Source organism: Lolium perenne, chromosome 5, assembly GCF_019359855.2.
Source record: "Lolium perenne isolate Kyuss_39 chromosome 5, Kyuss_2.0, whole genome shotgun sequence".
Lineage (NCBI taxonomy): Eukaryota > Viridiplantae > Streptophyta > Magnoliopsida > Poales > Poaceae > Lolium > Lolium perenne.
Window position 1 is genome coordinate 3,340,099 of NC_067248.2, and position 14,283 is coordinate 3,354,381.

The following is a 14,283-nucleotide window of genomic DNA, read 5'->3' on the forward strand; positions in this document are numbered from 1 at the left end:
ACATACCTGGCCAGAGGAGTTGCCAAGTGTGTTGTGGAGTATTCGAACAACACCAAACACAGCGACGCAGGAGACGCCGTTTTTCCTGGTCCATGGAGCTGAAGCAGTACTGCCGATAGAAATAGAGCATGATGCTCCAAGAGTTACAGAATACAATGAAGAAACTTCGAGAAAGGCTTTAGAAGATGATGTCGACGCACTTGATGAAGCCAGAGATGAAGTCCTGTCACGAGTTACCAAATATCAATAGGACCTGAAAAACTACCACAGTCGACGTTTGCGGCCAAGATCTTTTCAGGTTGGAGATTTAGTTCTGCGACTCAATCAAGATCGTACTGAAAAACTCGAGTCGCCGTGGCTTGGACCTTACGTTGTCACAGAAGTAATCGAAGGAGGAGCATACAGGATCAAAGATAAGAAGACAGGGACTCCCGAGAAAAATCCCTGGAACGTAGCACAGCTAAGGCGTTTCTACGCTTAGTGCCGAAATATAGTCCTCCTTTGTAAAGCTACAATGTACTGAAACGCCCGCGAGTTATCAGACGCACTCTTTTCCTTTTTCGGGGCACCGAGTGGGGCCGGGAAAGGTTTTTAATGAGGCGGGCTCGCGGTGCTGCAATATAATAAAGATAGTGGAATTATATATTTCTCGACAGGCTCGGGGGCTTTTACCCAGAAGATGCAATATATATATTTCGCCTTGGTATAAAGTACCTCGCCAAATAAAAATACATCGCAAAATAGCAATCAACAGAAAAATATCAGGGTTCGCACCCGCAAAAATAGTGTGCAAATACAATTTATCTTGCCTTGGGATAACCTCGCATCGTAAAAAGAAAAAATACCGCCGTCACAACGCCCGGGGGCTTGGCATTGAAAAATAGAAGTATAACAAATTTACAATATAGATTATGTTTCCTGTACACAAGACACAATCCTTGGAGCAACAAAACTTCAAGAGTTACCCAATATATTATCTATCGTCAGCCGTTCATTATTTATAGCGCGAGTGCTATGTTCTGCATAACTGCCTTTCACGAAGAATTCAGCGTCTAGTCGAAGAAGTTCATCCATCATATCTTCGGCAACAGGAGTCACAACGTCATCATATTTGCTGAAGTTCCTTTTTCTCTTCGCCATCTTCGCCAGACATTTTGGAACAATTTGACTCACATCTAATTTCGGGTAGCAGATCTTTATCATGATCATGGCAAACCTTGCACCAGCAGCTAATTGGGCTCGCACAAACCCATGGATCCGAGGAGCATCTCGAAATTTTTCCATCAGAGCGGGAAGCGTCTCTGGCATCTTATTCCGTGGAAACATGGTCCCGTAAACTAACGACAAGGTCCTCGTACAAAAGTCGAGAAACTCGCGGACCTGCAGCGCACGATCTTGAAATCTGACGATTTCGCGAGTCCGTTCAGGTGTGCCCCAAAAACTTGAACCATGATTGCGTGCAAGCCTCAGAAGAGCATTGGAACGAGCTTCAACACGTTCATCTTCCGTGGCAGCATTCAAAAAGGCACCTATCTCAACAAAATTAGTGGACAACAAGAAGACAAGGGAAAAAGAAAGGTAAAGAGAGACAAAGACATCGAAGCACACCTGCCATATCCAGGCTAGCATCTGTTAGCAGTTGAAGCATAAAATTTTCTCGAGACGTAGCTGCAGCAGCTTCAGCAATGGCGGCATCCTTTTCAGCTATAGCATCTTGAGCTTGTTGGAGTGCTACCTTTTCCCTCTCGGAGGATTTCCGAGACTGTTCCATAAGCATAAGTGACTGCTTCTTCATGGATTGGAGTTGTTGTTGAAGTTCCTTCAAATCTTCTGCCGAAGTCTTATTTACAGAATCTTCGACAAAAGTAACAGCGACAGGGGTTTTCTTCAAAAGAGGCGAAGGGAAAACCTCGGAAGGACCAGCAGTTGACGTATAGTTGTCAAAAATTAACTGGAAAAAAGAGAAATTTCGACATCAATCATTGAGCAAAGATAGATTTTCATTCATTCTCATAATATATACATGTCTGTTACAAAAGATGGACCTCTAGAGACCTACTGAAGCAATCATCGCCAAGAACATTATGGCAACAATGCCAAAAGAAGGAGGTAAGCTAAAAAGGAAAAAACAAAGGGGCATTCAACTAGACCTCCGGCTTTGATGAGCTAGGAGTCGAAGATGGCTTGATCCCGAGATAAGACAGGATTTTCTTCTTGTTGGGCTTCGCTGCCTTGATCAACGATCGCCATTTTTGCTGTTCTATCTGCTCCGTGTCGCCTACTTTCGCCCAGTCGATAGTTTGCTGACTATCAGCAACCAAGGCAACAGTATTTTCAACAGCGACCTTCATATTTTCCTGGCGCATCTTCAGCCCAAGATCTTCTGGTGGATTAAAGCATTTAGCCAGAGCAAGGAAAGTTGCAGGCTCCTCTTTCTTCGGGAAGAAGTATGAAAAGAGTCGCGACAACCCTGCTTTAGCAAGTTCAATGCCATCGCGTGCTTTTGTTCCATGAAATTCAAGGAATGAAACGGCGTCAAGGAGAGGATCATTGTCGGGATCTTCAAGTTCAAATTCTTGAGCCGTTCTATCTGCCAAGATAAAAACTTAGTGAGCAACAAATGATTGAAGAAAAAGAAAGTCCAAAGGATATGAAGTGGTTCAAATACTTACTGACAAAGCGACGATTTTGCGTCCTTATGCGCTTAAGGACAGCTTCCTCGCGAGCAGATTGTGCAGCTATATGCTCGCTCAGCGAAGTCTCGGCATCGTGAAGTCTCTTCCTAAGATCTTCGACACCAGCAGCATCAGTCTTGGCCTTGTCAGCCTCTGCTCGAGCTTCAATAGCATCTGACTCAGCCTTCTTACGAGCCTCTTCACTTTGCTCTAATTTCTGAGCAAGTATGTTGGCACGCTCGTTGGCTTCCGCCAGTTTTTCTGTCAAGAAAGTTAAACATAGTTAAAAATATCGACAACAAAGGAGCAAGAGAGCAGCGGCAAAAAGAAGAAGCAAGGCATTACCTTCAGTCTTACTAGCATATTCACGGTACCCAATAAATTGGGCACCGATGCGAATAAGATCTTTGATCATAGGCTGATAAAAAAGGACAAAGGAAAAATGTCGGTATGAGAAAAATAGGATGGCACATAGAAGTAAACAGAGAAAACAGAGACAGTGACAAGAAAATTAAGAACTTACATCATCCAAGAGAGGATCAGAAGAGCTACTCAATTGGAGAGTAGGCTCCGGGACTGTTTCAGTCCTTGCCCTTTTTGGTGAAGGGACTCGGGGGCTTGAAGGAGGAGTAGAAGCGCCGACGTTTTGTTGAGGAGGCGAGGATTCTTCTCCTTCAACTGGCGGCTCAGAAACAACTAGAGTATGTGACGTACTCGTTCGAGCAGTCACATCCAAAGTTGGCGTTTCTTCCTCATCATCACTGTGGTAAAAGGGTGGTAGCATAAAAAGCAAGACAGACAAAATTCTTCGACTATAAAAAAAAAGAGAGAGAGGGAACTTACGAACTGATGAGGTTCTCAAGGTATGGGTCATAAGCTGCCTTCTGCGGTGAAGGAGCAGCTTCTTCGGGCTTGGAGGTCCCGGTATCTTCGACATCACTCCTTTTCTTTTTGTTCTTTGGAGAAACAGCAGGAGGAGGAGATTGCGCTGATGCAGTGCCTTCAGAGGCAGCATCCTTTTCAACAGATCCCGCAGATTTTCGAGAATCTACGGGTTCATTCACAAAAGAGGGAGCTTCTTGATTGTCGTCAGTGACAATGGCCCTTTCTTCGACTTCTCCACCTTCAGGAAGAGGAGGAAGCGAGACAAGCTTTGGATGATTCTGTGCAAAATAAAACAGGGAAAGATGTCAGAAAAGAAGTCACAAAAAAGATAGCAAAGCAATAGCAAGACAATAGACAAAGATTACCTTGGGAAGTGGATTGGCGGCGCTGAATGGTGTCACACGACAAGAAGAAGGGACAGCATCTTTTTTGCTGAGGGAGGAAATTTTTCGGACAAGCTTTTCCAAGTCCTTAACTTCCAAATCCGCTGACAGCCGATCTACGTCTTCGTCGCCAGTATACTTCCAGAGAGGAAATTTGCGAGCCTGAAGAGGCTGCACTCTACTCTTAAGAAAATACACTGTAATCTGGATACCTGACAATTCTTTGCCGCGAGTATTTTGCAACTCATGGATGCGGGTCATTAAGGCCTCTGTCGAAGCTCTTTCTTCTTCGGTGGCCTCTGCATCCCAGGAACGGCGACGAAGAATTTTCTCGGCACCATCAAACGGAGGAATGTTGTCCTCCGCACATCCATGATTTTCCTCCTGAATGTACAACCACTTCTTGCGCCACCCTTGAACGGAGTCAGGAAGCTTGACATCGAAGTAGTCAACAGTGGGACGAACAGAAATTACAACGCCGCCTATATTATAGGCGACATTGGGCGAGCCATTACGGCGGCAGAAGAAAATGCGCTTCCATAACGCCCAGTTAGGCTGGACGCCAAGGAAGGCTTCGCAAAGAGTGATAAAAATGGAGATGTGAAGAATGGAGTTTGGCGTGAGATGATGAAGTTGCAAACCATAGACAAAAAGCAGTCCACGGAGAAAAGGATGAATGGGGGCGGACAGACCGCGGATGAGGTGATCGACAAAACTTACCCGGTACCCCATTGGAGGGGTTGGGTAGCTTTCCTCACTGGGGAAGCACAATGCTTTGGGTTTCTTGCTAATCCCCAGCTTCTTGAGCATGTTGATGTCTTGAGTGGAAATCTTCGACCTTTCCCACTCCGCCGCCCCAAGATCCACGGTGGCCATGGAAGATTCCGGCGTGCTGTGCCTTGTCAATCGACGCGGTGGCATCAACAATGGCGCAGGATTTGCAGTTTGGAAGCGAGGAGCTTGAGAGGTTGTGGATCGCAGGAGAAAATTTGCAGATGAGAGAATGAAGGCGGCGCGAGCGGAAGCGCTCAAGGAGGAAGAAGATGATCTTATGTAGGGGTGCGGTGAAACGACGAACCGTTGGATAAGAAAAATGTGTGCCAGATGATAGCCACGTGGTAGCAAGGGTAAAAAGTAATTTAACATTGGGGAAATTGCGGTGCGTGCGCCAGAAAAAACGGAGGACGTGTGTCCCCCACTTGCACGACGTGTCAGTATAATGGATCAATTGGGCCCGCAAGGCAGCAGGAGAGAAACTTCTCGCGATTTTTGGACTTATAATCGTGGCTATCGTCAGTAATAACGTCACCTTGGCAGAAAGAAAAGTTCGACTTGACAGCTGCATCAAAAGGCGACAAGCAAAAATATCGGAGAGCCTTTGATCAAATACAAAAGTTTTTGGCCAAATGCTCGGGGGCTACTTCGGAAAAATCAAGAAAGACAAAATAGAAATGATGTGAGCCTATGATCAAATACAAATATTTGTTCATAGCCTCGGGGTTACTCCCATCGGGAGCGCTGTTCGCGCACCCGAGAAATTATAAAACTTCGGCAAAGAAAGAGAATATGGCGGCATAAGGCGTGGAGCCTACAACCAAGCACAAGTTCTTGGCTGTGGCCTCGGGGGCTACTCCCATCGGGAACGCTGTTCGCGTGCCCGATGAATTTACAGAAAAAAAAAAGAGAAGAAAGAGGAAGCAAATATATTTCGAGTTATACAAATAACTCTGCATATACTCCCATCGGGAAAACAATATAAGTCATCCGTTGACTCAATAAAATGTGCTATTCCAACAGCCGAATAAGCACTCGACAATATATTCTCAGAGCGCCGAAGTCGCGAAAAAATCTCTGAATGCCGCAATATTTGCGAAGGTAAGACCCCAGATCCGTTCTGTGCGGCGTGGCGCCGTCTCTGACGTCGGTTTGCTACTTTTATCCGTATCAACAGATACGAAGAAAAATCCTAACGGACGCGTTAGGTACCCGATAAATATGACTGGGACTCGACAGAATGGTAAGACCTTAAGCGGCACCTGTCGAAGTTTACACCAGTATCCCGAGATCATGTCCAGGGACGTGATTTTGAAGTAGGTTTTTGCGGATTGCCACTAGAGCAGTTAACTAGTACCTGATCCGTCAGATGAACTAGCCCCAATTACCATTATCCCTGTACAATATAGAAATTTATATAAAGAAATACAGAAAAGTGTAAGTTGTCGAGTAAAAATAAGCAGTGGAGATTTTCCCTGACTCTGCGATTCAAGCAAAATCTCGGGGGCTACTGACATAGGCATCCCAAATGGGCCTGCCGAAGATAGTACCCGGGGTTTGTTGAAGGCCCTTTACCCGAAGAATAAAAAGACTCGGAAGCCCAAGATAGTATTAAGGAAAGCTAGAGTTGTAATAGAAAGTCTTATTTGTAATCTTACGGGATGAGTTAGAAACCTTCCCGGACTTTGTAACTTGTACAGCACGAATCCCTCGGCTCCGCCTCCTATATAAGGGGGAGTCGAGGGACGCAGAGAGGATCGAATCATTGTTTACAAACCCTAGTTTTCATATTCGTCGAGTACTTTTCGGCTGAAACCTTCGAGATCTACTTGCCCTCTACATCCAACTAAAACCCAAGTCTACAATCTGTAGGCATTGACAAGTTAATCCCTTGTCACCCGGGGACAGAGGATGCGCTCTCACCACCCTCCACGCCTCTGCCGAGGGCATCGGAGACGGGGGGTGGCAACTCTTCTGTACGCCGGAGCGGGAGGTTCGGACTCACTGCGGATGGGGGGTCTGCCACGGATGAGGACACCATGAGGAAGGCGATGCGTCGTAAAGCGGTGCAAAACTTGGACTCTCCTAGTATACATAGTTCATCTAAGTCTTTTCTTTCTTTTTCGTCTCCGGTTATATCCTCTAAGCTCAATAGTTTAGGCATTAATCTGGGTAGTAATAAAAAGGAAGTTTGTGTTTCGACTAGAGTCTTGAGGCATATGGAATTTGACCGTACTACGGTTATTCCTAAAACTTCGACCGTGTTGGACTACACCTATTTGGATGAGGATGAAGTGATTGCCACATCAGATGGTCAGCTTCTTTCTCACCTTGTGGGTGAAGTGTCGGAGGTGGGTTTGGATGAGGAAGACGTCTACTCTTTATATGATTTAAAGGCATCTCACCGGAAATCCAAATCTTCCTCTAACAAAAAGCTGCGGAAACGGTCAAAAATTTCCAAATCTCCCATTGTTTCCCAATGAATGGCATGTTTGCGAATAGCAGAGGTCTTGGTGACTTGGCTAAACATTTGCATTTTGCTGATTGCATTAGGGATCATAATTTGGATTTTTTGGCTATTTCTGAGACGGGTAGACGGGATTTCTCGCAAAGTCTACTTAACCGTATATCCGGTGGTATTGACTTTACGTGGATATCTAGTCCACCCCGTGGTAGATCCGGGGGTATCTTACTCGGTGTCAGATCAGACACGATGGAGGTGTTAGCTCATTCAATTGGGGAATTCCACATTAAATTCCACATTAGAAATCGAGCCGACAACTACATTTGGAGTCTTGTCGCCGTGTACGGTGCTGCCCAGAGGATTCCAAGGCTGCCTTCCTTCGTGAATTGGTTAATCTCGCAAAGGATAACCCGCACCCTAAGCTCATAGGGGGGATTTCAATTTGATGAGATTTCCATTCGAGAAGAGTAGAGGAAGGTTTGACAATCATTGGCCCTTTCTATTCAACGCATTCATTGACAGCATGGATTTACGAGAGGTGTCAATGGTTGGAGGACAATTTACTTGGGAAAATAGTGTTCCAGAACCTACATACGAGAAACTAGATCGTGTACTGATGGACAACGACTGGGAATTGAAATTTCCAATGGTCACAGTACGTGCTCTAGAACGTATTGTAGGTTTTTCGGATCATGCTCCCATCCTATTGACCACTGGAACACCTAGACCACCGTCTACCCGCCTGTTTAAGTTTGAACTCAGATGGCTACAACGGGAAGGTTTTCAGGATATGGTTAAAAGGATTTGGGAAAGACCTGTCGCACATGGCTCCCCGATACAGAGGTGGAACAATAAAATACGTGCCTTACGCAAACACATGTCTGGTTGGGCTCATCATACAACATGTTTACTTAAGAAAGAAAAGCAATGACTTACATCTATCATAGATGACCTCGAGTCTATTGCAGAAGTTTGTCTTTTATCCGCAGAGGAGATTGAGCTAAAAACCAATCCAATGCGGATATAGCAAAACTTCTGCGAGAAGAGGAGCTTAAATGGTACCAACGATCTAAAGCTCAATTTATTCTTGAAGGAGATTCGAATACAAGATACTTCCATTTGTTGCCAATGGCAGGCATAGGAAGAAACTCATTTGTTCTCTGGTACAAGAAGAAGGCACGATTGAAGGCCATGATCAGCTTAAGTCGTATATTACTAATTATTATGAAGGTTTGTTTGGCGCACCAGTGGAAGGAAACTTCTCTGGATGAGGCTAGAACAGATGATATTCCCCAAGTTTCTGATGAGGAAAATAACTTTCTTATTGCATCTTATTCTATGGACGAAATAAGAAATGCGGTTTTCCAAATGGAACACAACAAAGCCCCGGGCACTGATGGCTTCCCAGCTGAGTTTTATCAGTCTTTTTGCGATGTTATCAAGTCCGATCTTCTAGATTTGTTCGCTGATCTTCATGCTGGACAACTAGAGTTGTTTTGCCTAAACTTTGGTGAGGTCGTTTTACTGCCTAAGGTTAATGAAGCAGAAAGGATTCAACAATATCGTCCTATCTGCCTCCTTAATATTAGCTTTAAAATTTTCACTAAGGTTGCCACAATTAGGCTGAACACGGTGGCTGGCCATGTAGTTCGACCTTCACAAACTGCTTTTATGCAAGGGCGTAACATCCTGGATGGGGTGGTTGTCCTTCATGACACAGTTCACGAACTACATCGGAAAAAGTTGAATGGGTTTTTATTAAAAATTGACTTCGAAAAAACCTATGATAAGGTGAAGTGGTCTTTCTTGCAACAAAGTCTAAGAATGAAATGTTTTTCTGAAGAGTGGCGCGCTCTAATTCATAGTTTTGTCTTGGGGGGAAGTGTTGCTATTAAAGTCAATGACAATGTTGGTAAATACTTTCAAACCAAGAAGGGACTAAGACAAGGTGATCCATTATCGCCAATGCTATTTAATATAGTGGCGGATATGCTCGCTATCATGATTGAACGCGCAAAGTCTGAAGGCCAAATTGAAGGGGTTGTTCCCCATCTAGTGGATGGCGGATTGTCCATTCTTCAATATGCCGACGACATAATTTTTTTTATGGAACATGACATCGAAAAGGCAAGAAACCTGAAGTTAATTCTTTCAGCGTTCGAGCAATTATCGGGTCTGAAAATTAATTTCCATAAGAGCGAGTTGTTCTGTTTTGGCGAGGCCCAAGATCATGTTGCTTTGTATGCTGATTTATTTGGCTGCGGACAAGGCCAATTTCCTATCAACTACTTGGGAATACCGATACATTATCGGAGACTTACAAATGCGGAATGGAAATTGGTGGAGAAAAGGTTACAAATTATGTTATATAGTTGGAAAGGCAAATTACTATCCCTAGGCGGAAGATTAGTTCTTATCAATGCAGTACTAAGTAATATGGTACTGTATATGATATCTTTCTTCCAGCTACCTAAAGGAATCTTAAAACGATTGGATTATTTCCGATCAAGATTCTTCTCGCAGGGGGATAGTGAAAAGCGTAAATACCGTCTGGCTAGATGGAATGTGCTTTGCCGCCCTAAAGAGCATGGTGGTCTTGGTATTCAGGACCTCCAGGTTAAGAATAGGGCCCTACTTGGTAAATGGTTGTTCAAACTATTAACCGAAGATGGCATTTGGCAATCACTCCTAAGGAGGAAGTATATTGGCTCAAAGGCGTTATCCCAGGTCTATTGGAAGCCTGGGGATTCGCATTTCTGAGCTGGCCTTATGGCAACGAAGAGATTCTTCTTTCCATACGGAACTTTCTCTATTAGAGATAGGTCGGAAATTCGTTTCTGGGAGGATAAATGGCTAGGTAATGCCACACTTCGAGAACAATATCCGGCATTGTACAATATTGTGCGTCACAAGGGCGATACTATTGCTAAGGTGTTGGAAACTTTCCCACCGAATGTGGCGTTCAGAAGAAGCCTCATTGGACCCAGGCAGGATTCATGGAATCACTTGCTACATTGACTAGATTCGGTACATCTATCGCATGGGTCGGATGAGTTTCGCTGGAATCTTACTGGGAGTGGTTCATTCTCGGTGGCTTGTATGTACAATGCGCTAATTCAGCCGGATATTCCTGTTGATAATAATTCAAAAATTTGGAAGATCAAGATACCACTCAAAACAAAAGTGTTTACGTGGTATCTTCGTCGAGGAGTCATTCTCACCAAAGATAACCTTGCTAAACGTAATTGGCATGGAAGTAAGAAGTGTGTCTTTTGTCATCATGATTAGACTATAAAACACTTATTCTTTCAGTGTAAATTAGCTAGATCTATATGGTAGATAGGTTCTACCTTATACCCACCACGTAGTGTAGCGAATATTTTTGGCAACTAGCTCAATGGTGTGGATACCAGGTTTAAGCGTCTTATTAGGATGGGAGCGATTGCCGTCATTTGGTCGCTATGGCTATGTAGAAATGACAAGGTTTTTAACAATGTATCTTCTAATCTCATGCAGGTCATATACGGTGCACGGCTACTCTACGTTCATGGTTGCCTCTTCAACGGGTGGAACATCGCAACCTCTTTATGGAGGTGTCTACACGATTGGAGGATACGGCGAGAGATATTTTTTCCCAACATGGGTGGCAGCGTGGCCTTGCCGTCTAGGTCCTCCGGCTTAGACTTTATGTCCGTTTTGTATTCTCACAGTGTTTTACTTTCATATACACTTACTAGTTCGTGGTTGTAATAATTGTACTGTTACGGCTGTGTGCATCGTAGCTATGCAGAGGCCGGGTTCTTTGCTTCGAAAGTAATAGAGTGCCCTTTATCAAAAAAACAAGATGCCAAACAAGTTGCCCAATTAAGCAGAATTGACAAAAACAAGTGTGTGGTTTGGCATTGTTGTTCTTTTAGCCGTCTACCCTTCCTATTCGAAGAACTGATTGATTGGTCAATCATTGTTGCTCGTGATCCCATGGGAGAAGAGTCCAACAACATCAAGTGGCAGGGTGACAAGTCAGTAGCTGAAAGGAACTCCTAACCGAACCCGTACTGGCGTACTGCTGGATGGATCGGAACACGCCCAAGGACGTTGTACAGGGAGTAGGAGGAGCAGAACGCGGTGTGACTCCTTCTTAGCCCAAGACCGTTCGGCTCATTCAGCTCCCAACTCCCAAGGGCGTTGACGAACCATTGCTTCTTCCTGCAGCCATCTTCAGGTTCGCTCTCTTGCCATCCATCTCCTGCCTACAAGCTGTTTAGATCCATGCTTCTTTCATCTTACCAGATTCTTTCTAGTTTCTCAAGCAAATACGGAGTTTATTTTTTCATGAATTCTGGGGGAACCAAGCTGACGGTGCCCAGATTTTAGATCTGGCCTTTGATTAGTATCGTACGTGTGTGTGACTACCTCAAAGTCTCTCGTTTTTGCTTCTGGATGCCTTTCCATTACTGCATCACTCCCTGTTCTGGAAGCCGGCCGTATCTTGTTCATAATCTTACACTCTCTAATTAACTGCGAGTAATCAATGCAAACACGCCTAAATTAAACAGCAGAGGGGGAAAACGGGATTGTTGAGCTCAGTTGGTTTGCGCGCCTCCAAGCCTAAGGCGGAGGCAGACTTGTACCGCCGCATCCACAACGGCCACCGCGGTGGCGGTGGCCTCGCCGGAGAGCGACGTCTAATTCTCTCCGCCGTGATGATGCTGCACCGGTTGCCTCCTCGGGCATGGTTGCCGACTTTCCCTATAGCGGGACCTTGCGGCGGTGTCAAGGTTGAGGGTGTGCTTTGGGGGTCAACTAGAGAGGCGGGCGGGAACTTGATCGGCGGGCGGGAGAATGACGCGGTGAACAGGAGGGGGAATTTGGGGAATAGCTATAGGGGTTTGATGTGTGTGACGGGACTCACGGGCGGAATCCGATGTGAAGCGGAGCACCGGCGCGTCCGCTTCCCACCTCAACCGTAGGGGGCAACATAGGAATGCCAACTATTCTGTTGGGCTCCAAAACGACCGGACACTTTTGGGGCGTGCCGGTGTGGTGCAAAAACAGTGTCAGACCTCCATAGTGCAATTGAGGGTGCTATTGTGATCGCTCGTGGAGATACTCTAAAGAGAAGTTCTACTGTCCACCGTAAAAAAGGAAATCGGACATCCCAAACATGCACTTGTACTGTATTTTCCACATCGATTATACTTTTGGTCTACCAATTAGGTAAGCTATGCTAACTAATACAGCCTGTTCTTCCTGCTCAACTTTTGATCGATCTAGTGCTTCCACCTGCTTGTGTATATCTTTCTTTGGCCATTGCTAGATCTTTGGTTATAAATTTTTTTTTCGAAACACGATCATTGGGGTGAACCATATTCTACATATGAAATGTAAACATTTATTTTCAGGTAACAACTTCCTTTTTCATTTTCTACAAGAAAATTAAGGTAGTAACATGAACACCGCACCCGTCACGCCAAAGCCTGTGACGCTTCATTTATTAGAAGAACTTACAAATAATTTCTCTCCGGACCGGAAACTTGGTGGCGGCACGTATGGAGATGTTTACCTGGTACGATCTAAGTTCTCTAATGGTATTGTTAATGGCACCTTGCATACATTTCCTGCTGAACATTTTATGTCACGTATCAAACAAAAAAATTAAGATATTGGTTGGTGTATATTCAAGCATGATTATATATGTACCATTGTCTGCTATATAATATATATATATATATATATATATATATATATATAGGAAGCACATATGGGGCACCATGGTGCCCGGGCACCAAACGTGTATTTCGTACATACCTGAAGTGTACGTGTCTAAATTACACATACCTAAGGTTTACATACCTAACATATACACATACAAGTTACACATACCTAACATTTACATACTTAACATACACACATGCAAGTTACACATACCTAACATATATATACACGTATCAGTGTACGTACACCTTAGGTATGCAATACCTTAGGTATGTATCACTTGAGTATGCATATCTAAGGTATGTATACCTTAGGTATGTGTAACTTAGGTATGTATACCCTCAGGTATGTGTACTACAAGGCAAAAATACGCGTATCTACGTATGGTGCCCGGGCACCATGGAGCACCAGCTAATTTACCTATATATATATATATATATATATATATATATATATATATATATATATATATGTATATGTGTGTGTGTGTGTGTGGCATATGCTACAAAATTAGTAAATTGACAGTGCATGTGAGATGTTCTATAGGGAGAGCATAAAAATGGAGAAAAGATTGCCGTGAAGGTGCTTAAAGAAGGTCTGGACCTTAACGATGAGGAATTTCAGAAGGAGTATCACAACCTTGCAAATCTTCACCACAAAAATGTTGTCCGGTTAGTTGGATATTGCCACGAAACTAAGAGAGAATTTGTACCGTACAAGGACGGGATGATTTTATCTTATAAGATAAAAAGGATGCTTTGCTTCGATTATATGCACAAGGGAAGCCTTGGTTGTTTTATTTATGGTATGATGTGTGGTGCTTCACTTGTACATGAGGTAGTAAGTTAAGAAATAATTTGACGTATACTTTGAGGTTGATCTTTGTTTATTGTTGCAGATGAATTTAATGACCGTAATTGGTGTACACGCTATGCAATAATTAAGGGAATATGCGAGGGCTTGGAATACCTTCATGAGAAATTAAAACCTCCTATGTATCATTTAGATTTAAAACCAGCAAATGTATTACTGGACGAGAACATGTCAGCAAAAATAGCAGATTTCGGCGTGTCAAGGTTGTTCTTAGAAGAAAAGACAAGAAAGACAAACAGTGCTCTAGGAACACTGTAAGCCCATATTTTCATGCGAACCTACATTTTCTGTACGATAAAATTTGCGTTGTTCGAATAGTATCACACATTAACATATATGATTTCTCATGCAGTGGGTACATACCACCAGAGTACATAAACGAAGGTTTGATCTCAATTAAGTTTGATATATTCAGTTTGGGTGTCGTGATCATAAAGATAATGACCGGACGAGAGGGCTACTTCAGAATTGCTGAAATGTCTTCCCAACAATTCATTGAGCTCGTAAGACAAAG

At 43.8% G+C, this 14,283-nt stretch overlaps 1 protein-coding gene across 5 annotated transcripts in view; it reads left to right on the forward strand.

Moving 5' to 3' along the window:
• The first annotated feature begins 11,103 nt into the window (after positions 1-11,103).
• LOC127321766 (putative cysteine-rich receptor-like protein kinase 12) overlaps positions 11,104-14,283 on the forward strand; it is a 62,154-nt gene continuing 58,974 nt past the window's right edge. For 2 of the 5 annotated variants that reach the window (XM_051350741.2, XM_051350739.2), the window contains exons 1-5: positions 11,129-11,403; positions 12,584-12,747; positions 13,443-13,701; positions 13,795-14,023; positions 14,122-14,272. In XM_051350741.2, the coding sequence (XP_051206701.1) occupies positions 12,631-12,747; positions 13,443-13,701; positions 13,795-14,023; positions 14,122-14,272 (756 nt within the window). In that variant the 5' untranslated portion in view covers positions 11,129-11,403; positions 12,584-12,630. Of the gene's footprint in view, positions 11,404-12,583; positions 12,748-13,442; positions 13,702-13,794; positions 14,024-14,121; positions 14,273-14,283 lie in introns of all 5 variants that reach the window. The other 3 variants (XM_051350734.2, XM_051350738.2, XM_071819713.1) reach the window with 3 other exon arrangements.